Raw genomic sequence first — 26961 nt, forward strand, 5'->3', positions numbered from 1 at the left:
ATGCGTATGCTAAAAAGAACAAAGTGTGCGTTAGACCAGTCCTGTATGCGTGGGTTTGGTATGCGTACATTGGCAGTAATGGCCACCCATACGAATGAGCGGAAAACGTATCGCTCAACTGAACTTACGTCTCAGTTGGGATACCGGTTTTAAACCCTGTATTGTGTCGGCGCGGTACTTGGATACACTTGGCTACGACAGGCGCTGTGTGGAATGGACCTTCTTCGGCGCGAGTTTGTGCTCGGTCATTTTGGATTTAAAGGAGCATCGCCTGACCAATTCTATCGCTTTCAGGTGGGTATGATTTACAACTTGTGAATGGGAAATATTCTGAAATAACTGCCTGGATATTTAAGACACGTTTTTTATTGCAAGTCCTTATCTGATAATTTGATAATGTTTCACTTCGTCGTTTCAATAGACTGAAATGGACCTTCATTATGCTAAAAGAACGCGCTTTAAAGAATGAGTCTTTTTCCACTCTTGCTCCGAAAATGTTATAAACACATGTCATGCTGGGTTCTTTCTATTCCGTTCTGGCACTGGTCAAAAGGCAGGGGTTAGTCTCCTATCTTTCAAGAGGGAAGGCATAATTTCTTAACTTTTAATCATGGTATATAGGATATTGTGGGTACGAGGAAAAGATCACAGACACGAAATCTTCAATGGGATATTTCATCAAGCGTTTATTTCCTATCAGCCAAGATGAAATGATTTCAGTAGTCTTAATCTTGTCCTGATACGCAGAAAAGAAAATATCTGACAAAACGCTTGATGGCATGCCACTCAGATCGCTAGCTCGAATCTGTTGTGTTGACAACAGAGTCCATGCCTAGATATACGCTATTTACATCGTCATCGTCTTGTCCAGCTGTATAAGCACACTTTCAACTGCCACATGGTTGCTTGTTTTTGTAGCAAATCACTGAATTTATTTAACCTATAATAAGTTTAATTGTCAATAGCATGAATACAAATACAGCAGTCGTCAATGTGTTACATACATTGTATGTTGCGTCGACAGATGTCGAAATGTCAAAATAATTGTTCCTACCACAAGAATCTAAATACTGCATTATTCAAAAAGTAATTTCAAATTACTATTTTTTTTTCATTTATCATATTGTATTCATGCCACAATTCACTTTCCCAGTGCCCTCCCCTCACCCACCGTTTCTTCAACAGTTATTGATTTATAAATCAGTTAAACGCATGTATATGGTATAGCTTTACGCTGAGCTCAGCTTGATATCAATAATGTATCCTGGGTTTGATATAGTTATGAAAAAAAAAAAAAAATTCTTGTTCAGTACCGGTGTTGGATAAATTCAAAAGTATCATAAGTAGGTTAAGCCTGGACAGTAGTTTCAGAACACAAAAAAAGTAGCTCAAAAGCTTGAAAAAAAAATAACAGGCTGTTCAATTGAATAACTATTACTACATACAAAGTAAAAGACTAAAATTATAATCTGCAAAAAGGACAATTTTGAGACATTTCTTGTACTAGGTTTTTGTGCGCTTTCATGTGTTTGTTTTTGTAAGTGCTAGTTTCGTGAGTTTTGTGTTTAGTGTTCGAGCCTTGACATTGTAGCCTGTTGGGTCATAAATCAGACTGCCTTTGTATACGTGCTGCGCCAGGATAATGTACAGCCTGGGACTGAGATTATGATGTCTTGTCCCAATATTACATGCAGATTATTTTTTTCTTCTCGAGGAATTTTAACCTCTTTGAAGCCTTTGATGACCTTGGGATTCCCTATAGCAATGTTTGCACTCATGCTTGACGGCGGATGATCGGGGGGGGGGGGAGAGATTACCATCTGCAATGTAGGATGTTGACAATCACACTGAACTCGGCTAAATCCCCTGATCGTGTTTGATTCCACATTTGAAAGTATCGCCTCATTGTCAGTGTGAATAACATTTAGTTTCCGTGGTAGAATAATAGAAAAAATTATTACTGCAGCTTCGTAGAAACAGCACGTAAATCTTCAAAATTCAGTAATTTTCTTCATTTCATTTATGGAATCTCTCTTTCTTATCTCTCTGAATGGAATTCTTACAGACCTGCTTGTTTTTGAGATTTTTCTACCTGGTAAAGGCAATTTCGACATGGAATTAATAAAATCAGGCATTAAGCGCAGCTATACAGAAACCTTTACTGAATATTATGTGTCAATGTTTTATGTGGTATTTTATAACTAATCTGTATCACATAATGTGTGCACACAGACCCATGATGATATGATCTAAGAGCTAAGACCATATCACAGTACTGTGTATTTGTATGTGTCGCAATCAAGGACGTTCTGTGAATTTGTTTCAGGTTTTTTCATGAGCATTATGACTCATCATTACCTATTTGTCTGTTTTTTAGTGCCGTCCGTTTCCGGGATTAAACAAAAAATGTGTGTTTCATTTCTCATGTGCTTACTCTGGTTTAGCTTCTTTTTTGATTGTTCGCCGACCCCAGTAATCCTTGCCTTTATTTACAGAGCGAAAGTAAAACTATTGTGCGTATTGTAAAGAGAGAACGAGGACTTTGCTTTGTAGAGTGTTCGCCTGGAATAAGACAAGATGACCATCAGGCACATTGTAGGATATGATACATATATACACGTGATATACTTATAATAATCATAACATTTACGTATTTTGGCTGTATATAACATATCTATCGTAATGAAATAGACACCCACAAATTGTCATACAGGATAAAATGAAGTATTTTGTGTGTATAAGTGTATATCATTGAATGCCAACATAATCATTTACAAGCGTGGGCGTGCTGTTGTTGTTGTTGTTTTTTGTCCCATTTTGTATACATAGGCATACATTCATAATGTAGGTGTATATGAAGGAATGTGTAAGGCTGTTTTACTTGCATATCCGTATCAAAGGCATATATTTGTATGTGTATGCATGCTATACGTAAGTAATTGCATGTGCACACATTACGATACATTCCTTGATGTAATATTCTGTATTATACATGTATTATATATGATTCTTCCCCCCCCCCCTCTCTCCCTCTCTCTCCCTCTCTCTCCCTCTCTTCCGCTATATATATATATATATATGTATATATATATAGGCCTACACACACACACACACACACACTCAAAATATCATTTTTCATCCACTCAAAAAACATTTTATTCTATGAACTTACAGTATATGTGGATGCACATCATTCAGCAAATATCAAAAGCTGTGCAATAGTGTGGCAAGCACTGCAAGTGATGCTTAAACAGTCGAAGTATTGCTGCACGGTAGAATGGTCGCGAGGAGATAAGATTTCGTGAATCTGGTTTTGAGTTGTAGTCTAAGTCACAGACCCAAGATGGAAAGGAAACAGAACTGATCTTTTTCTCTGGTATTATGACGTCCATATGCGTTTCCGGATTCGAAGTAAACTGGCCTGTTACGTTGCTCCTACAACGTCATTTGCCAGACCTAACACGGGCATATTTCCGTTTATGGGTTAATCCACATTTTCAGAAGGATTTTATTGTCAACTTTACGATTTGGGGCACATCGTTAAAAAAAAAAACGCCAGAAGATTCGATCGTTACCAAGTCATGACGATGGCTTTTCGCGATGTCTTGCTCGATATATTACTTACCTATTCTGCTGAGGAGGAAATTCGTAACACACGTAAAGTCAGAAATGGCATTCTTGAATAAGCTATAAGACTAACCAAATGAGTAACTTCATTCATAGTGAGAGAATAGGAACGTTGCCGTTGTAAATTCCACGGTAAGGAAGTGTCAAGAAAACCAATATTGAAGCAACGGTTATCAGGTTTATTACCTTATAATAAAACCTAAAAATGACATTTTTGTTTTATTTTTGAGTATGCTCCTCGAGCACTCGGATCATGAATCCTAAGTTATATTCCTCGTAACTTGTAACCAACAAATGTGCGTGCAATATTAAAGGGACAGACATTAAAACAAGGCATGCCCCGACCCTCTGACCTTTAAATAGGAAAATCTGCGTTTTAATTAATCAATGTTGAACACTTGTAATAACAGACTACAGAGACAATTATAATTGTGTCCCTAGTTGTTTGATAACTGACAGGTAACACGGATGTGTTCATGACCATCATGATGATGTTCTTATTTAACTTTGACAAACAAAGGCAGTGATGATATCAGCGATCTACAAAATGTCTCATAAGCTTTCCTGTATAAAAAGCCGGTTACCATGGGCCTGTCAAACGTACGTGGCGCTCATATGTCAGTTTCTTTCTTGTATACGCAGTCTATAGTTCCACCGTGACACATGGGTGTCATTTCACTTCCGGTCCTATCCGGAATTACTTCCGGTAATTGTGAACAAGTTGTATCCGGATGCAGAAGGACCCCGTCGACCGCATAATTCACCCAAATGACCGACTATGCCGTTGTGCATCTTGTGTAAACAAATCCGGCCGTATCCAACCAAAGAACGAAATGAACGTCTTGTATGAAAATAACGGAATCGGTCTTTGCGTTTTCCCAAGGATAATTTTAACAAATTTTAACATTATTGTACTTATAAGAGAAGTATTTGAATTCTTGGGGAGAGTGGCTGATTCTGTCCCTGTAATGCGAGGAATTTTAAGTGAAAATAAAGAAAAACACACAAAAAACAGATACATAACGATACACAACACCTACACATTAAGCAGGCGTGTGTAGATCCGTGGATTAAAACAGACGTGCGTAAATTACACCGTTACTCACGGGATTAAGGACTCTGCATTGATGTTCTGTATATGTACAATTAGGATGCAAAACCCTGTAAGATAAGTATTCCTTCCCAGTAGGATGCGGAACTTTAGATTTGTAGTCTAGGTCAAGGGGTTAAACTCTTTCTACAGCTGGCAGCTGCCCTTTGTTTAGTCTCCTTCGAAGGCTCTCACACAGTTGGCAGCACTGACAATCACGAACAAAGACAACGCGTCCCATAGCCTTTGAAATTTAAGATCTATGATTCGTACCCTGCTTATTATTTATTAGAAGGAAGAAATTCAAAGGAGAACATCAGACCAGTCAAAAGTTAGTCTAAAAAGAAAGTATACAATTTTACGTGCACATCGGCGAAAAAATGATCAAAATCGCATAAACATTAGGAAAGCTGTGAAATTGTGAAGTTTAGCTTTTTTGACGAAAACACTATTTGAACAGTCAATATGAATAAGCAATTAATGAGTTGATGATACCATTCGCTTCACAACTTGTCACTTAAGTTGCACATACAATCTTAAAAATGTTCAGTTTGTTTGTTAGTTTGTTGGGGGTTTTTTAACGCGGTTAGGCAGCTATCTCAAAATGCGGTTAGGCAACTGTCTCAAAAAAAAAAAATATATATATATAATATGTTATACACAATATAAAGCTGATCATTATTTTGAGATTATTCCATCAGAAAATATCATTCCACGCTTTTATGGCAGAAAATTCGAATTTTGTCATTTTTTTATATATTAAAATCAATGGAAATTGTGAGTCGATGAAATCATGACCTTACTTCATTGCATATTCCTTTCAACTGTTCGAGGCCTGCTCTGCAAAAATTAACGAATCAATTGCCATAAATTTATGACTTCCAACGTCTAATTCTAGTTTGATCACATTTTCGCTGTTTTGCTTGTAACATTTTGCTCTTTCAAACTAACTTGTAACTGACTTTGAATTCCTCTTTAAGCAGAAGAACCTTTCCTGCTGAATAATAAGTTCGTCACTCCGACCAATACCATTGTCACATTCTTTTATCGCCCCTCGGTGTAAAAATGATTATGCATAGGCGTATTGTACGAAATTGAATAGAGCTCTCCTGATTGGTTGTAATATTAAGTTCATATCAACCGCTGGTGGTCTACACAAAGAAATTCGGAAGGGCTTCAAAAGGCCCGCTGGTCCGCTGGGATTTGCTTCTCTCAGGAGGCTTAGGTTTAACTTCATTTATAGGTTTAGGGTTCTTTCCCACATCTAAAATTAATATGTATCCTCCGTTCCCTTGTGTTCAAAGAGTCCATATCTGCCATAACACGAGCGACTAAAGGCAAAAACAAAACCCACACAATATCTTTGGAATGATAAACTACTTTTATTTTCGGGACAAGAAAAAAAGCATGTCCGTTACCTTTCACTTTTCACTCTATATCATAATATTTTAGTCGTAACTTGCCATTAAGACAGAGTAAGTGACACAAATACATGCAGTCAAACCGTTTTGCGGTATAAGTTTTGAAACTCATTTTAAACCAGGTAAAATAGCTAGGAAATAGAAGAAAGGAAGTGGATAGGATATTACTAAGCATTCACAAGTTAATTCACATGCTTTGAAGGTGGGAATCAAAAGGTTGGATTTCCCCATGCACAAAGAAACGCACGTCAAATCATATTTGTCTGAACTTCATTGTACCAAAACATGATGCAAATTGAACTTAACTACATTTTCTTTCTTTCTTTCTTTTTCCCCAGAATCGGAAAAGTATGAATAAGTCGGGATATGTTCTTATATTTCCAATTGTTTGCTTTGCCAACTTAATCCACGACAAGTTGGACGTTTGGACCATGTGTCATGACGCAGCCATTGAAACAAGGATGACAGGCAGATATATCTGTTGTATCGCTTTAACATTAATGATAAACTTTTCCTGTTTTTGGACGAGCGCCACGAATATAGCTACCAGAATCAATGTGACAACAATGAAATTTATGACGTCACTTTACTGTGATCAATATTGAAATGGTCCTGACTGAATTGATGAACAGATCAATGGGAAGAAAACATTGCAGGTATCTTTGTGTGTCCTTTGCAAGTCTTTTAGGGAAATGTCGAGGACATGATGGATTGAAGTATCTTATTTACATGTACGTGTCCCTGATAGCCAAAGACTATGTCAATTGGTATATAGGCTTCATTATTTGGTTATTTCCCTTCTTCGAATGTCAAAACAGGGGAATACTGTGAGAAACTGCTGTATTAAAGTCATCACGCTAGGGATTTTCCCTGAATGGTGAGAAGAGCTTTAATACTCATGCTCTGCGTGTTGTGTTTTCTCTTGGGTTTTTTTTAACCAATTATTTCCCTTCTAGTGGAGATGGCCGCAACAGCCCGCCACCTACGTCGCCTATCGGATAGGGATAGCGCTCTACCAGTTGGTGTGGAACATTCTGGTCATCGTGTTTTGGGATGACCCACGATTCTATCGCCCGGTCGATACTACCGCAAAATGGCCGATCTATCTCTCCAACTGGTCCTTCTTCTTTCTGACGATCTATTTCCTCACGGCAGCCATCAGCACCGTAGCCCATTATATGCAAATGAGAAGAGATAAAGGTAAGTATTTGTTCATTTAAAAGTTCCATGAGTATCATTACAGTATAGGCTCTGGAGGTCGTAGCAGTGGCAAGATTTATTGTGTAAGTAGAATTAGTATATAGATATTGGGTCGTCGCAGTAGTCGTAGTAGTGTTACTACGTACGTTGATAGCAAATAGCACGGTATTAACAGTTGTAACATTTTCGGTAGCATTGGTAAGAGCCATTGCAGCAAACCAAAAAAAAAAAAAAAAAAAAAAAAAAAAAAAAAAAAAAAAAAAAAAAAGTATGTAGTAGGTAGTTTAGTTGCGATAGATAATAGTATAGTACTAGTACTGGCTGTACCTATTACCAGCTGCAGAAAGGAGAGTGGGTGTTGCATCTTGTGTATGTAATCCTAATTACCCCCGTTAGTGCCTGAAATGAATGAGTTTAATCTTATATTAATGTAAGAATGAAGGACTTGGGTCATTCTTACATTCATATCATAGCGCCCTCTATCATCCTTCTCTCATCTCTGTGGCAGAATACTGTATCATAATATTATATGAATCAAAGAACGACCCAAGTCCATATGATTCAAAGAACGACCCAAGTCCATCACACAAAATGGCCTCTCCACAATTAATGTAAATGTTAATTGTCATAATAATGTATGTTCTAATTTGTATATACAATGTTGCCTTCCCATCACAGTTGAATAGAACATTATTGGCCAACTAAAAAAGATATGAAGTTTTTTTTAAGTTTACTCGAAATGGTCTTCCATGGACTTGGGTCGTTCTTATATTTAGATACTCAAAGTGTAGCAGTGATTTCCAAATGCGTTGTACAAGAATTGGTAAGACCTAATGTATAAGAACTGTAGAATGGTTAGGTATATGTTCGGTTGTCGCAGTTGTAATAATAGTGTCTGGAGTAGTTTGATAGCAGTTGTACCAGTAACAATTTAAGTAGTTTACACTGCGGCGTTCCTTCGCAACATAAATGAAATGCTGTAATACACGCATGTCACCAGCACCAGAGCTATCAAATCTAACGCAATTCTGCGTGAGACTCTCGCATTTAAGGTCCGTCTCACGAGATCACGCGTGGCACCCATTTTTTTTTTTCTCACGCATCGGAACAAAGTTGCAATTGAAGGTATGTTACCCTTTTGTCTTTCAAAATAAGTAAATAATAGTCACTTAAGTATGCACCAGATGGCACCATTAAGAACTAAAAATTGAAAACGCTCCCTACTACTTTTTTTTTGTCTCACCCACCGGAGGTGAAGGCGAGACTAAGGGATCCAAATGGCGTCCGTCCGTCGTCCTTCCGTCGTCCGTCCGTCGTCCGTCGTCCGTCGTCCGTCCGTCGTCCGTCGTCCGTCACAAATGTTAAAGTTTACCTGCAAGACTCTTATGATGCATAACTTGGCAACTGTTACAGCAATGGCAGCCACACTTGGGTGATAGAAGCACTAGGGATATCTTCATGTTATGGTGTTGTCAGAGGTCATGTGATGATGTCAAAGGTCATTTGAGGTCATATATTAAAGAGTATGTGCAAGACTCTCTTTTCTATGTAAAAGTTTACCTGCAAGACTCTCTTTTGACAAATAACTTCACAAAAGTTGCTTGGATTACAACCTAACTTGGGACATAGATGCACTGGGGGTACCTTCATGTTATGGTGCCGTTGGAGGTCACAGGATAAGGTCAAAGGTCATTTGAGGTCATACGTTAAAGTTTACTTGCGAGACTCTCTTATCACATGTAACTCGACACATGTTGCTACAATGGCAATCAAACTTTGGTAATGGATGCACTTGGGGTACCTTAATGTAATAGTGCCGTAAGAGGTCACATGATAAGGTCAAAGGTCATTTGAGGTCATACGTTAAAGTTTACTTGCAAGACTCTTTTATCAAACGTAACTCAGCACATGTTGCTACAATGGCAATCAAACTTGGGTTATGGTAGATATCTCTTGGGAAGTTGAAGGTAACCACAAGGTCAAAGGTTACAGACAGGGGTCAACGAACTTTTAGGGCCCAATGTTAAGTTTTTAGGGCGCATTTCGTTTATGGCTCATAACTTTTGATCCCTACGTCCGTTTGTGACCAAACTTGGACGGTAGATGTCCCTTGGGGAGTTAAAGGTCATCACAAGGTCAAAGGTCACGGAAAGGGGTCAACAAATATTAGGGCCCAATGTTAAGTTTTTTATGGTGCGTTTCGATTATGGCTCATTACTTTTGATCCCTTTGTCCGTTTGTGACCAAACTTGGATGGTAAATATCTCTTAGGGTGTTGAAGGTCACCACAAGGTCAAAGGTCATATGCAGGTCAATTAACTTCCCGGAGTTTTAAAAAATATTAATTCCTTGTACGCGAATGGGCGAGACACAATTTGGCGATTGCCTTGTTTTAACTTGGCATCTCTGGAGCACTTTGTTATTTGAACCAATTGTCACAATAATACATTTCAAGAAATACTCGTTGATATATCATGCAATTAGAATGGTGTTAGCAGAGATAAGCGAGCACTTTGGTTGAAAATTGATTCACGAACTGACCTCTGATATTACTATTATTTCAATCATTGATATCGTTATAATTTCGGCATTAATAATGTATTGATTGATTACAGAAAGGAATCATTTCAAAGCATTGCACCTAAGGAAAAGTGGCATTTTTTACCATCATTTACTTTTCTCATTTACGTGTATTTCTCTGCAGTTTCTTCTTCAGCGACAGAGGCGGTCAGTTTCGAACTCGGCAACCCAGCGTCACCGAAGTCAACATCACCAGGTTCACCGTCTGCGACGTTGTTGAGCCAACAGGAGCCGACGTTGCCATGGTACTTCAAACTCACGTGGTTGCTGCAGACAGTCGCCCTCAACGCCGTCCTCTTTGTTGCCATGGGTTACTGGTTCTTCGAATACGACCCCGCCCTGGAGAAACTGCAGGTGTTCACCATCCACGTTCACGCCGTCGCTGCCGTACTCGGCATCGTTGATTTCTTCGTCGTCGCGAACCCATTTCGCGTCCTCCACTTCATCTACCCTGTCATCTACTTCACGACGTACATCGTCTTCACGCTCATCTACTACCACTCCGGTGGCATCAACCCGTACGGGGGAAGGGAAATGTACGAAGACATGATCGACTGGGAAGACAATGTTGGCGTTAGCGTAGGAATGAGTTTTGTTTTCATCGTCGTGTTGGGGCCCGTGTTACACCTTATCTACCTGGGACTGTACGTCATCCGCCGCTTGGTGGCGGGCGAGATATCATCGTCGTGTATTCGATGCCGGGGGAGGGGTAGTGGAGAAGGAGCCAGTGACGATGATCACGATAATTTCGTGGAAGAAGGGCGTAGAGAGTTAGTGGACGATCAAGAAAATGACGGCAATAAATGTTGCCCCACTTCTGAGGTAAACCAAGTGTAATAATGGTGTGTAATAACATAAGGGAATCTCAGAGGAAACAGCTTTAAAAAAAAAAAAGTGGTGACGAGCACATTGGAGCGAGAAAGTGAACAGAATCTAAGTCAATATCAGAATGAGAATTAGTTACGGGATCATATTGTTCCGGAGATGTTGAAAGGGATGGTATAGTTTCGGTTGAGATGGAACTTCAGCTTTCCAACATTTCTTGATGATAATTTTTGGAGATAATGAGAAACTTCTTAAAACATTATGAACGATCATAGATTTCCAAGAGAAATTCAAAGTTTATTTTGTGAGAATTGGTCATGAAATGGCTGAGATATCCAAAACAAAGTGGTCCTAATAAAAGGTGGGACCCATTTTTTATTAGGACCACTTTGTTTTATTTTGTTTTTTAATATCTCAGCTATTTCAAAAACCGATTTTCCTCAAATCAACTTTACATTCCTTTTAGAATTGTGTGCTTTTTATCATTTCATGAAGGGGTTTCTAAGTATCTCGCAAAGAGTTAAAAGCGGAATTCTCATCTCAACCAATACTATACCATCCCTTTAAGCATTCCACTTCTCACTTTATTGCGTTTCCTCTAATCTTCTCTCTCACCCTCTTTCTCTTCCTCTATCTCTATCTCTATCTATCTCTCTATCTATCTATCTATCTATATCAATCTATCTTCAATCTACTTGTATCTTTCATATCTCTTTCTGTCTTGCTCTCTTTACATCTTCTACGTAAAGGAAAAAAACACACGGAAATTCTATGACAATACCCTTAATAGACTTAAGTAACCACTACCATGACAATATGAAGGAAAGTTTGAAGGCAAATGCGAAGAAATTATTCCTTGTTCTGTTTTTTTTTTTTTTTTGCTTCATATAGAGCATCAGTCTGCCAAAGAAGGCGCATCAATGTTGCTCATGGTTACAGAATGTACTAAAGTAATTATGTGTAAACTATCTAGTATAAATAAAAATATGTATGTATGTATGCAAGGATGGATGGATGGATGGATGTATAACGCAATGATCAAATATGATATTTTTATCTATATTTATATCATGAAGCACTATAAATTCACAATAACTTCCGGGGAGGCTATTACGTGACAGTGCGATCGACTGAGTTGATGGCAAATTTATTGTTAAAGATATAACTGATTTTGTATTTGCGGGCAATGTCTTCATTTTTCCTAGTCACTTGTGAGCAGAAAATAATAAAGGAAGCAAAAAATGTGTTTTGGAGTGTTTTTGATTCGCTAATAGCATTTCTGAATGGTACTATGTATCTTAAATGTGAAATACCCCAAGCTCGAATGAAGAAAATATTCAGCATCAATCAGATCGCTATTTTTATAGAAGCATATGATTTAAAGGATTACCCAGGTTCCCCAAAACATCATTTATAATGATTGATAGAGAGATTGTTATTTCTTATAATGCCAAACGAGATATTTAGTTGTTGTTGTTGTTGTTGTTGTTGTTATCATTATTATTATCATTTGCTTTACAATCACATCACAGTACTTCCTATTGTAATAATTGTATAGTGGGTAACACGTCATCAAACTAAAGGTGTAATGGTTAATTGCATTACTTTCACTCTTGCCAAAATGAAAATAAAATATTACATGATAAACGAAAATAGTGACACCTAAACATTTCTTTTCCGCGTTACCTCATTTATTCATTATGGCATTGAGAAATGACATACATATCGGATATTACAAAAGAGGATCTTCGTATTATTTTTTCATATTAACGTAACATTCCATCAATTGTATAGTTGCAACAATTGTCCAAGAGATTAAAATTTAGAAGGGAGCCATTGAGAGTTGCCTTTAGCATACGTACTGCAAGTGCTGGAAAAAAACACCATGTAAATAAAAAGTAGCAACACACTCAGAGCACAGTGTCTACATGCACATGCATCATGGGATTTCGACTTTAAGGCTGAAAAAAAATCGAGCGATGTTCTCTTGCTTTTCCGAAGGTTCGTTAATCTGAGAATGAAATGAGATTCGTTATTCCGCACATCCATATTTCGTAAATACCTTGATTGTTCGTTAGTTTGAAAATGAGAAAGGTGTTTTCTTAATCACAACATTTTTGTGACGATATTCCGAAGGTTCGTTCTTCAGAAAGTTCGAAATTCCGACAGGTTCGTTGTTCCGAAGGTTCATGAATCCGAATATAGAAGGGAAAACGGGGATCGTTATTACAGAACCATAGGAATCACAAACCGTATTTCGTTTTTGGATTGACGAACCTTCGGAACAACGAACTACAGCAGAAACCATCCTATAAAATGATCGTAACAGTTTCCTTAAAGCATTCTCAAACAGCTCACAGACATTTTTTTCTCCATCTACATATCTTTAATTGGAATCTATTCTTAGGAGTATTTCAATGTTTAACTTGATATTCACATAGATAGAGAAGATTAGATTATAATGATAAAATATTGAACAGCTGGAATGAATATGGGAATGACAGGTATTGAATATTCACATGTATTTGCGATAAAACTATTTACATTATATTTTCCTTTTCCAAAGCAGGTAAAAATAAGGCATTTCCTTCACTTTGTTTTTCTTGGTTATGATTGAAGTGGAAAATTTCCTCGAAGCCATTATACACAGACCAATATCCCTGCTATGTTCTTGAAAAGAATCACTTTATCAAAAAATATAATAATCTTCCCGTGATATGATGACTAAAATTAAGTTTGGTGTAATTGAAATATAGCTATATACAAAGAAAAAAATGTTTATAATACTATGATACTTTGGCGAACGCAATATCGACGTGACAATGCATGTGCTACATTGAAATACATGAATATCCTTTCAAAGCGTATGTATAAGAAACTAATTTAACTATACATCACGGAGTTTGGCATAAGATAGCCCATTGCCATAATGACAGTTCTGATACAGGGAAGAAAGCTGACCTTTGGTTTATACAAAGCACTACAGTTATAACGCTCATGTATTTTCACAGGACCAGTTTTAGGACAATTTACACAAAAACAGTGTTAATGTGACATAATATACATCTGAACATGATAACGATAATATAACTGCTCAAGAAGATGGTAAATGATAATAATATAATAGTAGACATTTATAGAGCGCCTTTTCCACTGGATGCAAAGCGCTAAAGAGAATAGCGAAAGACACAATTCTTGAATAGGAGCAGTTATGAATTCACTCAAGAATCAAAATCTTTCGCTATTCTCTTTAGTACGATGCACTCGATGATTAAACACGTCATGGCAAATCGATGGGGAAAAAGTCTCTTTCTAGAAAATCTTCCTTGCCACTGTTTTTTTCTTTTCAAGCAAATTAGGCACTTAAGGCGCCAGGCCTTTATTGACAAGTAAGGCAAAATGGTTGAGGTGTCATCAAACATAGTTATTGAAAAAAAAAAGTAAAAGCATTTCAAATTTCAGAATTTTTTAACGAAAACGATTTTTTTTTCAAATGAGTTGTGGTGATACTGTCATCGACTCGCTCCTCTTCAATTGGTTTCTATACAAAAGGTGTAATACATTATTTGATTCTTTAATATTTGACCGATGATATCAGCAACTAAAAGCGTTTCCTTCAGAAAGACATTAGCGCTACTTAATCACAAAACGACGAAAAAATGATAAAGATACCCTTTGAATTTCCTTCCAGCCGGGATTGTAAGTCAGGATTTGTTTGCAGGTCGTTTGTGGGTTTCTATAGGTCATGACGTCACCACACAAGCTTGTCTGAATACTTAATGGGGACTAATATTGGTTCGTAAGAAACAGGTGAGATTTTGATATTCCCTTATTCCTTATCCAATAAATCTTATGAAATCTGTATCTTTCTCTGTGTTTCCAATGCAAACATGAATGTAGTGTGGCACTTCATGTGAAAGACTCGGTAGCGATGCAATACAAAGGAAAGCTGGCCGGACTCGGATATCTTCGGAAATTTCCGTTACGAAGAGTGTACAGTTTTATCACTGATCCCTGTGTGAATACACACACAGCCGAAGAATCCCGAGTGGAATCAAACGCAGTCTGTTTGTGTCCAGGCAACCTTTAAAGTCTTTAAAGGCCCATTGGTAGTATGGAGAGAGAAGGTTGACCCAGGGAGGTGGAAGAGACTTCCCTGGTTGACCCGAAGGAAGGTTGCATCGCTCCTCATTCGGTGCTCAACGGGCTGAAATCGCATTACCCGTTATAGCGAATAGTATGTTCATCGAACCGTGTCATGCTCATCGGTAACTTTCGATTCCACTCGAGACTCTTCGGCTGTGTGTATGGTTACTTAGAGATCAATGATAAAGGTGTACACAGGTTGTGGCGGGGATTCCCGAATATACCCGAGTCTGGCCAGCCTTCCCATTGCATGCTATCCACAGTATAAGTTTTTAAAAGGTGTGAAATTGATTTCATGATTATGTTATGGTGCTTGACGGTAATGATAGCAATGCTACAAGTACATAATACTCTTTGCGAATGTAAAAGCAGGACCGAAGAACTGATTTCATGCCATTCGGTGGCATCTTCAGAATTTTTCGATTTTCTCTGGAATTTACTGCAATGTCCTGGCACATTGAGTGGAGTTTCACTATTTTAAACATACAGGGAGCATGAATAAATACATGTAAAATACATACAAAACATATATTTGCAAACACAGGGATCTACAAATCTATAGTCCTCAATAGCCAGTATACAGCTAGAATCAATCTCATGTAGACACAGTGACACATTATAGCTGTGATTACTAGTAGTATACCTCAGAAAAACACACAGAAACACACACAGATGACATGACACAAGTGAACATCAAAAAACAAACTAAACCCAACTGAAAAAACACAAACGAAAACGTAACAGTTATCAAAACGAAATAATCATACACAACATTGAACACGTCCGAAGTGCTTAGTCCTTGATTTCCACACTGCGACAATGTACATTGTACACACAAAGGTTTGCTCTAGATTCTACAACAGTAACTCTTACGGGATAAACACTGCGACGTTTACACACCACATGACGTGAGAGCGCGGGAAAATACAGCGATGCGAAGCAGACGACACAATAACATTGACGAAAACAGGAACGGTGGAGGGCGGGCTACAGATAGTTACAACCTTGATCTAAGTGAAAGACAGAAAAATAAATTAACAATGGAAGAGAACAGTGTCAGAACATTTCCCAAATACATCCAGGACAGTCAGATACAATACAGACATTTAGAATGCACATGCAAACGTGATGTTGTGTCATGGATAAATTGCATTACACTGTATTGTAGTAGCCAAAAGGGTAGGGTAATAATGCAATTCAAAAACAGAGATATGTCTGTCATGTTGCAGAACTTGCATCTTCGTTAAATTAGTTGAATTATGATTTAATGGTTAGCAAAAAAGAGGAGATTTTCTTCGTCGATAATGTTTGAAAAGATGTGCAAGTTTATTTCATTAAAACCAGGCATTCGTTTCATTTTCGATGGTTGGTTTTGAACGTAGACTCGACGGTGCCTTCATTCATGCGATTTCAAGAAAATTGTTGTGGAAATTGTTGTGGAGTGTCCTAGTTCTCTTGACAAATCCGAAATGCACATGTCATTAAAAGAAAATCTAGATAAAATACGTGACATGCTGTATGATCGTGATGATTTCACGTCACTTGGACTCTACGATACCTCTGTTTCATAATGGTGTTCAGTCAAGAATATAACAATGCAGACATTATTGTTACATGTGCCAAATTGCGTATGTTAATTCATCTTTTCTGACTTTTTGTTTCACGTGTGTTTATTTGTATTCTCGACGATACATGTGTTCTTAAAAAGTGAAGTACACAACATACCGCATTCAAGAACAGGCTACTTCATGAATTTTCAAAATAAATCAGATAAGGAGGGAGTTTGGGGTTGGGTAACAAGAGGGAATGTGCAAGAAATTATTATTTCAACTAGAACCGAGACAATAGCGATGTATCGTCTGAAATAATAAGATAATTTATAACAACAATACATAACAATAAAAATCATAATATAACTGATGATGGTTGGGGAGAATACGAATTGAACTCCCAAGTATCCCGTCGGCTTTACTCCCAATCGAACCAAACTATAGTCGATATGATAACATAACCAGGTATGGTTATTCATTTTAGATTAACATGCGGAGGGGTGAGGGTAGGGGTGTGTGGGGGTGTTGGGCAGGGTGAGGAACCGGGGGAAGCTTGGGGAAGGGTACAGAGTAATTGGGGGTTCCCCTAAGGCTTGTAATGAAGAGTAACAATTATAACAGCTTTATCAGAAAAAAAAATACGGGATCATTTCCTGTTTCGGAAAACCCGTAAACTGTCACCATAATTATGTGACGATGCGTGAGTTCGAGGTTAAAGGTATCTATTTTGGGTATGAGTGGTTTTGTTCAACTAGAAGTAACCATATTTCCCTAAAACTGTTATCCCAGTCAAGCAAACTGCTTGTTGATGACGGTCTCCTCCACCTGTAGGCCTACCTACAAAGTGAAACTGAAAACTGACTGATCTTCATAGTTACACACGTAGTGAAACTCATCAATTGGATTCTTATAAACATTTCGCTGCCAGTCAAAGGAAGTTCTATAGGAAATAGCAACTAAGCGCTATGACTCACCTGTCCCTATAACTTCTGATGACCCTGCCTATGACTATATTTATAATTTGCTTGGCTAATACACTTACCAAGTCAGCTAATGCAGACATACAATGATTCTAACTTACAGACTCGATGAATACAGGTAATAGTGGGCGGAGACCCGTTAACTTTAGAGGATCGTTCTCAATTAATCACCCACAACGCTTTTCTATTCGTTGTTGCTGTGGCTACAGTTGCCGTTCAAACTGGCACACTGTATACAGAAACCATGCATCAACCGCATGCGACTTTCAGTGACTCAACGTAGAATAAAGCGTTTTATGTTGTATTGCGATATCCATTTCCACCATGTTTATCGATTAAAGTTGAAACCACAATCATGATCGTAATACTGTCGATTTGTTGAGAGTCTCATGCGAGTCCAGTGGCATGCAGCTGCGTGGCGGGAGCAGGGAGGGGTGGGGAGGCTGGCGGGGTAAATGTGATTACGGTAATGGAAAACTCTTTAAACTCCCGTTTTTAGCACCTTCGTATTGTGTGTCCCGAACGTGGACATAGCGAATATTCCTTTGAGAAGCAAATCAAAGGGAGGGGGTTAAAACACAGAGGCATAATTAAAACAAAGATCGCATACATTCAATAATTGTAATATTATCATAGTTTCCCGAAATTTCCCAGTTGACGTCACGGGAAAGTATTATTTACGGAATACGATTTGCGAAATATGTCACAGTTCCATTTTCAATTACGTGGATTTGTATAGGCCGTACATGGATTTTAAAAGATAATGTATGGTGAACTGAATGGGTCATCATTATTTGTTTTATAGATTCAAACACCCCTGACGATGAAAAACTTGTACACGATTAACAAAAAATGTACACGATAAGATGGTACAATTTGTGCTTAAGTCATTTCGTGCAGTATAATAAGTTATACTGTAAGAACTACTTTAATTGTCCTTGTGTCTCATTTTTGCGTGCCATTACGTCTTTATTTGTCATGTCCAAAAGCTTATATGTCTCAGCGATATAAGCTGTTTTTCGAAATTATGTAAAATCTCGCAAGTCTTTTCATGCACACAATCTCAATTAAGTCCCCCAAGAAAAAGGAAAACTTATGCCAGATTACTATTTGGAGTATGATAACTATTGACTTTAAGAGTGAAAGCATTTGAACAGTATATCACGCAAAATAGAACTCTATACAAGATGAGACACAGAGACACATAAACCCAAACACACACACACACACACACACACACACACACGTCACACTTATGTGCATGCGCGCACACATACGCACTGTTTCTGTGGGGTATAGATACATGTAATATTTTCCTATTGTTCTGTGTGTACTTCACAAGCAAAGAATTTTGTTTTCTCTTCCCAGAACCTGGTCCCCCAAAACTTGAAGTCATCCATTGTGACGTAGTGTCCCTTGTACTTTACAATGGCATAATTTTGTGTAATGTGTGAGAACACTCATTGACACACTCACTTACGCACACACACGAAACAAGAACAAAAGAATCAGGCAAACACAGAAAACAAGCGACTCAATCCTCACATCAGGGTTTTGGGTTTGCTTTGTTTTTGTTTTTGTTTTTTTTTTTTTTTTTTTTTTTTTTGCACAAAGAGGTTCACATACTCACAAACACACATGTAAAAGAAATTTAAAAACAAAAGAAAGACAAATCCTACTCTTCGTCATCCTCGTTTTCCAGCGTCAGCGTCAGCCCCTCAGTCCGCGAGAGGGCGCTCTGTTTTCCCGCCTTCGCGAGCTTGTCCTTTGCCTCGGCCTTGCTGGTGGCTATCTTGTCCTTCACGTCCTCGTAGTAGGTCACCATCTCGCGCACGCTGTGCCCCAGCATGCCCGTGATGCCGCTGCTCTTCTCCATCTCCGCCAGCCGCTGCATGAGCTCCTCGATGGCCGGCAGGATCTCGAGCTTCTGCGAGAGCTCGGACTGTACCTCGGCCAGACGCGAGCCGTAGGCGTCGATCTGAGCCGCGGAGAATAAGGACGATATGAGGTTGATCGGAGCGGGGGGGGGGGGGGGGGGGGGGAAGGGGGGGGGGTAAAAGGATCAAATGAGCAGAATTATAAACGAATTTTTCAATCTCACTACTGGAACCCAATTGTTTTCTTTATGATAAAATGAGATGACTTCCAATTAAAGAAAAACGTTTCGCTTTGATTAGTTCTGCAAAGTTAATACCATGTATAAGACAGGTTAGTACTTTCATTTACTCTACGTCTTTTACGTACTGTATTCAAAAGATCATAATACCTAATGTACGTATACAACCTGGTATGCATGTTTTGGGAAGTAGGCGTATGTATTCTCATTGCATTATTGTAACTATTTAAAGGAATGACATAGTGAAGGTTGAGATGGGGCTTCGGTTTCGAACTTTTTATGTGAAATAATGAGAAACCTCTTACGAAATATGAACGTGATGAAAGAGCTTACAATTCATAGAGGAATTTGAAGTTTATTTGAAAAATAATTGGCTGAAATATTCAAAACAAAGCGATCCTACAGAAAGGTGGGACCCACCTTTTATTAGGATCGCTTTGCTTTACTTTGTTTTTTGATATCACAGCCATTTCAAAACAGATTTTCATCGTATAAACTTTGAATTCTTTCTAGAATTGCATGCTCTTTAATATTTCATAGGTCAATGTAGGTGGTTTCTAATTATCTCTCAAAATGTGAGAAGCTGAATCCCTATCTCAACCAAAAATATACCATCCCTCTGTCATAAACACAGAGTGCACATAAAGCAGAATAACATGGCCGGGACCCTTAATTCAACTTAAAGGAAACCAAAACCAAAGAGCAATGTGTATTGACTAAATGCAGCAACGATTAGTACAGCACATCAGAGAAGATCGAACAATCAATGCAACAGTTATTGATTTTTAAAGTTTTGGTGTTGTCGTGACTGGATAAGGAGACTACTAGAGTTCATGACATCCTGTGTGGACAACAATATAGAGAAAATATAAAGAGAATTCCACAAAAGTTCATTTTTCATGAAAATTACACATTTCATCAACTTGATACTGCCATATGTTAAAGGAAGTACATTATCCCCCTGCTTTCCCAAAGCGGTTAGTCAAGTGCCCTTTCATTTCAAAGTGAAAGCATGTTGAAGAAAAGTGAAAGCATGTTGAATTTTCTTCATATTTTCTTTATATCCTAGTCCACACATGATGTCATAAACCCGAGCAGTCTCCTTACCCAGTAATTAAAACACAAAAACTTTAAAGATTAATCACTTTTGCATCGATTGTCCGATTTTCCTCAAACATTCACTGATGTGCTCTACTGCTTTCAAATTTCTCGTTGGGTTTTGGTTTCCTTTAAGTAAGAAACTGTTACTGTATTAATGTCAAACTGAAACTCGAAAGCCACGAACTATTTGATACCTCTTCCTCAATCTTCTCCGTCTTTTCAAAGACATCGTTTGCCTGGCTAGACTGTGTGTTTATGGTGGAGCTCTGTCGCCTAGTGGCGTCTAGTTCTTCGTTCACTTGGCACAGCTGTTTGAAAGTATCATACCTGCAAACGGACAGACAGATAATCGGACAGACACGAGGACAGGTAGACATAGAGAGACAGACGGATAGATAGACAGGCGAATAAATGGCAGGCAAAAGACAGACAATTTAAAGAGGTAGACTTTTTTATCCACGTTATTTGGCACAGCGAATGTTTTTTAATGGCACGTTTCTTTTTTCTGTTTCGCTGATTTCTTTTTTTCTTGGGGGAGGGGGATGGGGTTGTTTTTGGTTAATTTTCATTCAGTTGAACAATCGGCACTCTTTTTGCAATTTAGCAATTTGTATGGGGAAAAAACAGAACCATGTCTCATCATCCTATTAACTTTTCATCCGACACAAGTTCCTAACACAAACGACCAGGCACATGAGCGTTAACACACAAGAACACACGCAACACAACGCACAATCAACACGTATAGACGCTCACACAAACGAGCACACATCCTTTCACAAGGGTGGTGGAAATCTGGCTATTCCTGTAGTCTGACTTCCAGTCCATCTGCCCGTTACGGTACCGATATTTTGCTTCCTAGACTACTAACGCCCTCTGACGACAAAAGAGTAACAGGTTCAGCGAGATGTTCGGCAAAGCAAGGAGCTTCAAATAGTTTGAAGCTCCTTGGGCAAAGGCTGCGACTTCGTCGTCGCGGAGGGCGCATTTTGTGGAAGAGACTAGCTGTTTGCAAACAGTTTGATGGAGACCAGAGTAGGGTAGTGCTATTAAAGGAATTCCCACTAACCCCATACTTTAGGCACACACGCACACACACACTCGCACACGTGACTCTTTCACAGAGGCAGCTTGCATATACGAAGACCCACCTCAGTGCCACGATGTCATTCCTCAGATTCCGCAGGTCAGCAACCGTGATGTCGCCCTGTGCGCTGGCCTCCTGCGCAGTGCGCTCTGCGATGAATCGTTCCACCAGCCGTTTCATTATGCGCTACGAAGAAGGGACGAGTCGAAAATTTATCAACCTAACTCTGAAAATGAGTCTATGAACTACTGCTAAGAATGTCATGGTTTATGTGAGCAGGCTTGACCAGAAGCACAAACTCAACACTTCGCTTCCGGCCAGCATTAGATTTGTATTCTTCCTTTTCGTCGTTCTTTTCATTTTCTACGTTTTCTTCTTCTCCTCCTTCTGCGCCTACTCCCCATCCCCTCCTTCTTCTTCATCTTCGTTTACGAGATACTCACAAAGTTGAAATATTTCGTAAAGTACGTGATATCATGATAAGCCGCATCATTAGTTTTATATCTCAATCTACAACAGTACTGTAAAAAAAAAAGATAAAAAAATGAGGTAAACCGCGAGGGGGAGGGGGAGGGGGAAGGAGGAGTTGGAACGGAATCCAGATCATGGCTTTAAATTCCTATCAAATGCCCTAGATGGGCATTTCAGTGTCTCCAGATGATCTTGGACAAAGCAGTTAGAATCAAATCAATCATTGATTGCCCCAAATTCATTAAGAGCGTCCTTTACTAGTCTTGTAAACGGTCAGCGATGTTCCCTGACCATGCTGACAGAATAAAATGTATCGTACTGTACACTGTTGCATGTCCTATTGACATTAACGGCCAAGTTCTTCCCAGGGAGATGAGACGAAACATAGTCTACGTCTCACCTCCCTGGGGCCCGTTGCATAAAACTTACCGTTGAATTTCAATGGTAACTACCATCAAAATTAGGCGTCACAGCCAATCAGCATCAAGGATTATAAAATTTACCGCTAATTTGAAGACTTACCGCTAGAAAGGAGCGGTAAGTCCAGCGGTAAGGGTTTTATGCAACAGGGCTCAGGTCTTTCGGGGTATTCGACTCCAGCAGAGTAGGTGAAGTGGATGTTATAAGGGAGCAGAACGCAGGCAAAATGGAGGGAGAGGAGTGGAAAGAAAGAAGGAAAGACAGAAATACTGCCGACTTGTTCTTTCTGTTCTTACCTGATAGTTACCGAGGTCCACTTTCTTATACGTTCGTTTGCGCTTTGGTAATTCACCGAGTTCAACCACAGCCTGGTGAAAAAAAAAGGATAGATAAAATGAACGTACATTCAAAACATTATAATGTTTGCAACTGATTGACAAATTGCCCTACATCGACGTAAATAATTATAATGTTTATGACAATGTCGCTGTGAGTCGCACAGCTACGGGAAATGAAATACTGTCCTGCCAGTCTCTTATAACATTGATATCATTTTGGTGTAATCATCATCATTATGTTTTGCTATGAGGTAAAAAGAGCCATTCATCTAGCATCTAGTCTGCTCGATTTCTGGTTTCACGTCTCTTTCATTCAGAATTACGTCTTGTAGTTAAGTGATGATACGGACACGGTTTCCTGGCGGCGAATTGTCACAGTGACCTCGGTTGCGCGTCTGCCTCCCAGTCCATATGACCCAGACTCGATTCCCGAATCTACTGATCAAGGCTGTGTGTAATCATACCGGCCCCTCTAGTAAAGGTACAAAACACACGGTCCGTATCTCGGATACCACATAGTTACTATTAAAACATCCCGATCCATTCATTCATAGCAAAGAGCAGGGCGCATAACTCGGTGAAGTGGTCCTCCCAATGTTCACACAACTGGATCCCATGGATGGTCAACGAGTGCGGCTGAACATTTTCTCAGATGGAAAAGGAAACAAACAATGTGTTGATATCATACAGTTATGTATTGCAATGTTCATTACGTATCAAGAAGAGATCATTACGCGTTACATAGTAGCCCAACTACTGCAAAATACAAGTCACTGCTTTAGAAAAAAAGGAAAAAAACGAATTAAGGTGTGGTGTTGGGTACTCACGGCGCTGTCGGGGTTCACTCTCCTGCTTGGGTCGCGCTTACAACACCGCTGCCATAATACCTTGAGCTCCCGCGTCAGATGGCCAAAGTTGGGCATCAGATTAAAAGGAGACGGGACTGTGACCGTGTCATCAAGGAAACTCATCCAGAGTGAAGTGCGAGAGAATTTCCACTCAACGTCTGCGTTTTCCTGAGGATTTGGAGGAGGGGAGTTGGGGGAACTCATTAGGCAACTTCTTCTTTGATTTAGTCATTTATTTTCTTAGTTTTCTAACAATTGTATTTCTTGCTTACGTCATTGTGTCTTTGTTTGATTTTTGCCTCAGTTCTGTCGATATGTTTTCTCATAGTGTGCTTAATGTCAGGAAAGTTTGTTTTCATTTATTGTATTATTGTCATTTATTGTTTATCTGAATTATGTTGAAGTAAAAAAAGAATAGAAAACTAAAAAACGGTATTATTCAATCATGTATCACAAGGAGATGTCAGAACATTTCCAGCTGGCTATCAATGAAGGGATGGTTTTTCTTGTGAGAGGACTTCAGACCTTTTTTAAGGTAACCAAAAAACTACTTTTCAAATTCGCAATATTTTTTTTTAATCAATGTTCATTCAATACACCACTTACAACGCATCCAGATCGCACAATTCTAAGAGAAATGCAAAGTTTATTTCACAAAATAGTTTCGAAATGGCTGATATATCTAAAAACTACGTGGTTCTCCTAAAAGTTTGGATCCTCTTGTTAGGATCACAATCAAAATTATACCACCCCTTAAAGGAGTATTGTGGCCGAATATTACGATCTCTCGCTAATGAGATTGTTGTTGTCGTAGACGTCGTCGTACCTCAACTTTGTTGAAGACGTTGCTCATGACGGCGATGAGGGCGTTGAGGAGGACGAGCACGGCGAACATGTAGAAGAAGGCGTAGAGGAGCGTGCCGGCCCCGATAGTGACCTGGGACGTGCCGGGGACGGAGAGATCGCTGATGCTGATGAGGCCAAAGAGTGACCAGTAGAGGGACAGCATGGAATCTCCCAAACTGACCGTCACAGGTGAGTGGAGAGCAGACAGACAAAAAAAAAATCAAATTTATGGATCCCTTTAATTTTTCAATTAAATTTCAATGTAATTAAATTCAACTATTTCTTTATTTCCATCAATAAAAAGAAATGCACAGGACAAAAATATATATCTATAAATTCGATTGCTTAACTATTGGGAGGACAAATCATTAAATATAAAATTATACATGTATATATATATATATATATATATATGAAGAGTTTGTTTGCAAAAACCGATAAGTCCATATTTGCGAAATGGAGATATTTGCGATTAGAGGTTAAAAAAAAATAAAGAGAAAAACAAGAAAATTTTTGCTTCTTTTGACCATAACTTCAAAAATGTACCTTTATGTAGTGACCAATATATCATTTAAAAGGTATTGTTTTGTGCATTATGACAGTGACCTTAACTCAAAATCTTCAAAAATGGACTTATCGGTTTTTGCAAACAAACTCTTCATATATGTATATATATATATATATATAAATATATTATATATATATGTTATGTTTATATCAAATATGTATTATATACATATATATAATACACACGCACATATATATATATATATATATATATATAAATCTGTCATTGTAGCAAAATAAGAATATTCACAGATTGAGCCTGATTATTCGACATAAATGTAAATTTGTTTAGGGTGCCATGTCAGTTGAGATTAAGTTTTGCTAATAATAACTGACTCGCACTACAATTGACGCCCCCCCCCCCCACCATCACCACAACAATGCATGAAAATTTTAATACGTAGATTACAAGAAATCTGCTCATATGAGTTACGTGTATCCATTCATTTAAAAATGTTCCACTGTTTAAGACATACTTAAGTGTAGATTGAACATCAAATAAAACACGTAAATTGAGCGGGACAGATTCAGCACTGACTCTCTAAGAGCGAACGCCATCTACTCTAAAGAGCAAAGAGATTACTTGGAGGCAAGGACGCTGTTTTACAGTCCGTATTTTTTAGCTCTGATTTACGCTTTCAACGACCAAAGTCTTTGGAAGTCCATAGAGTAAAACAGACCCGATAGAAAAGAATGACAGCATAACAAATACACGAGATGCAGCAATACAATGGAGGGGTGAAGTACTCTTTTATTGATGCTAAAGAGGAAAGAAAAAATGCGTGGAAAATCGATGATATTCTACTTACGTTCGATAGGACAACGAGTTGTTGCAGAATGGGAGCTCGTTGTTCTCGTTACATCTCGCCTCCACGTCATTGCTGTACACGGAGTAGTTGAAGGTAAGCGAAGCAGAAAAGGAGATGATGACGGTGACGAGGAAGAGGAAGAAGCTCGACGTCCGAATGATCATGTCGCCGAGGGATATGACGAGGGGGCCGACGAACTCGTTGGCGATCAGGAAGGGCACGATGCGCGTGAAGGTGAGGACGACGACGATGCCGAACAGACCGCTGGCAATGAGATTTGGGTCGTTCCAATCCCGGAGCTCGACGTGCTCCCCGGTGCACTGCGACGCGACATCGGGCTGTGTCGGATCGGGCGATGACACTGGTGAGACACCTGATGACGAGTTGACACAGTTGAGGAGCTTCTCGATGAGTGTACCTACCTCTCTGGTGTTGACTGGTTCACTTAGGCTGATGACGAGCTCGTCGAGCCTGGTGCGAGTGAAGTCCTTGATGTTGTCAGAGAAGTTGCTGAACAGCGACTGAGATTCGGCGTCGAGCCAGCTAGAGTTCGGGGCGTGGCGGATGGTCTTGGGCAATATCTCTGGACAGGCAGATCGCTGTTGGGAGATTGAAATTTATCCATACCTTGCTAAAATGACCACCAAAATGATCAGGACAAGTGACTTTGAAGTACATTCGTCGCTGAGCTTGAAAAAGGGTTCTTGGTGATTAAATCACAATACATGCTAACTTAGTTAATCTATGTTTGATGAATGTTTTCTTTTGTATTCTGATTTCTCTCTTTTCGGGATTGAACGGTATTGGAGTAAACAACGCTATTTATTGTGTGGAATTTGTAATTCTGCTAGTGATACGTCTGAACAAATGTCTTCAAACGGTAGTATCAAATATATCAATGTTTACTTTTGAAAAAAAGTCAGAATAGATATGAAAATG

At 38.8% G+C, this 26961-nt stretch overlaps 2 protein-coding genes across 2 annotated transcripts in view; one reads left to right on the forward strand and one right to left on the reverse strand.

The window, feature by feature from the left end:
- The first annotated feature begins 206 nt into the window (after positions 1-206).
- On the forward strand, positions 207-10801 carry LOC139728352 (protein rolling stone-like). The gene is made up of 3 exons (XM_071639296.1): positions 207-294; positions 7095-7338; positions 10043-10801. The coding sequence occupies exons 1-3, from the start codon at positions 214-216 to the stop codon at positions 10753-10755; spliced, it is 1038 nt and encodes a 345-aa protein (XP_071495397.1). The 5' UTR covers positions 207-213; the 3' UTR covers positions 10756-10801.
- A 4177-nt stretch (positions 10802-14978) lies between these two features.
- Positions 14979-26961, reverse strand: part of LOC139728367 (short transient receptor potential channel 4-like) — a 34841-nt gene continuing 22858 nt past the window's right edge. Inside the window, exons 11-18 of the mRNA XM_071639311.1 lie at positions 26023-26621; positions 24627-24822; positions 23780-23968; positions 22911-22982; positions 21788-21909; positions 20831-20963; positions 19099-19397; positions 14979-15899 (exon numbers count right to left, since the gene is read on the reverse strand). Of these exons, the coding sequence (XP_071495412.1) occupies positions 15887-15899; positions 19099-19397; positions 20831-20963; positions 21788-21909; positions 22911-22982; positions 23780-23968; positions 24627-24822; positions 26023-26621 (1623 nt within the window). The 3' untranslated portion in view covers positions 14979-15886. The remainder of the gene's footprint in view (positions 15900-19098; positions 19398-20830; positions 20964-21787; positions 21910-22910; positions 22983-23779; positions 23969-24626; positions 24823-26022; positions 26622-26961) is intronic.

The sequence above is a fragment of the Diadema antillarum genome, unplaced genomic scaffold (assembly GCF_040938485.1).
Source record: "Diadema antillarum isolate AM-2024a unplaced genomic scaffold, OU_Dant_1.0 seq00000175_RagTag, whole genome shotgun sequence".
NCBI classification, from domain to species: domain Eukaryota; kingdom Metazoa; phylum Echinodermata; class Echinoidea; order Diadematoida; family Diadematidae; genus Diadema; species Diadema antillarum.

Bases quoted from the DNA above. Each gene is read 5' to 3' on its own strand.
- LOC139728352 (XM_071639296.1), top strand. From the start codon at position 214: ATGGACCTTCTTCGGCGCGAGTTTGTGCTCGGTCATTTTGGATTTAAA. The intron at 295-7,094 runs GTGGGTATGATT...TTTCCCTTCTAG, and splicing joins ACCAATTCTATCGCTTTCAG to TGGAGATGGCCGCAACAGCC. The intron at 7,339-10,042 runs GTAAGTATTTGT...ATTTCTCTGCAG, and splicing joins GCAAATGAGAAGAGATAAAG to TTTCTTCTTCAGCGACAGAG.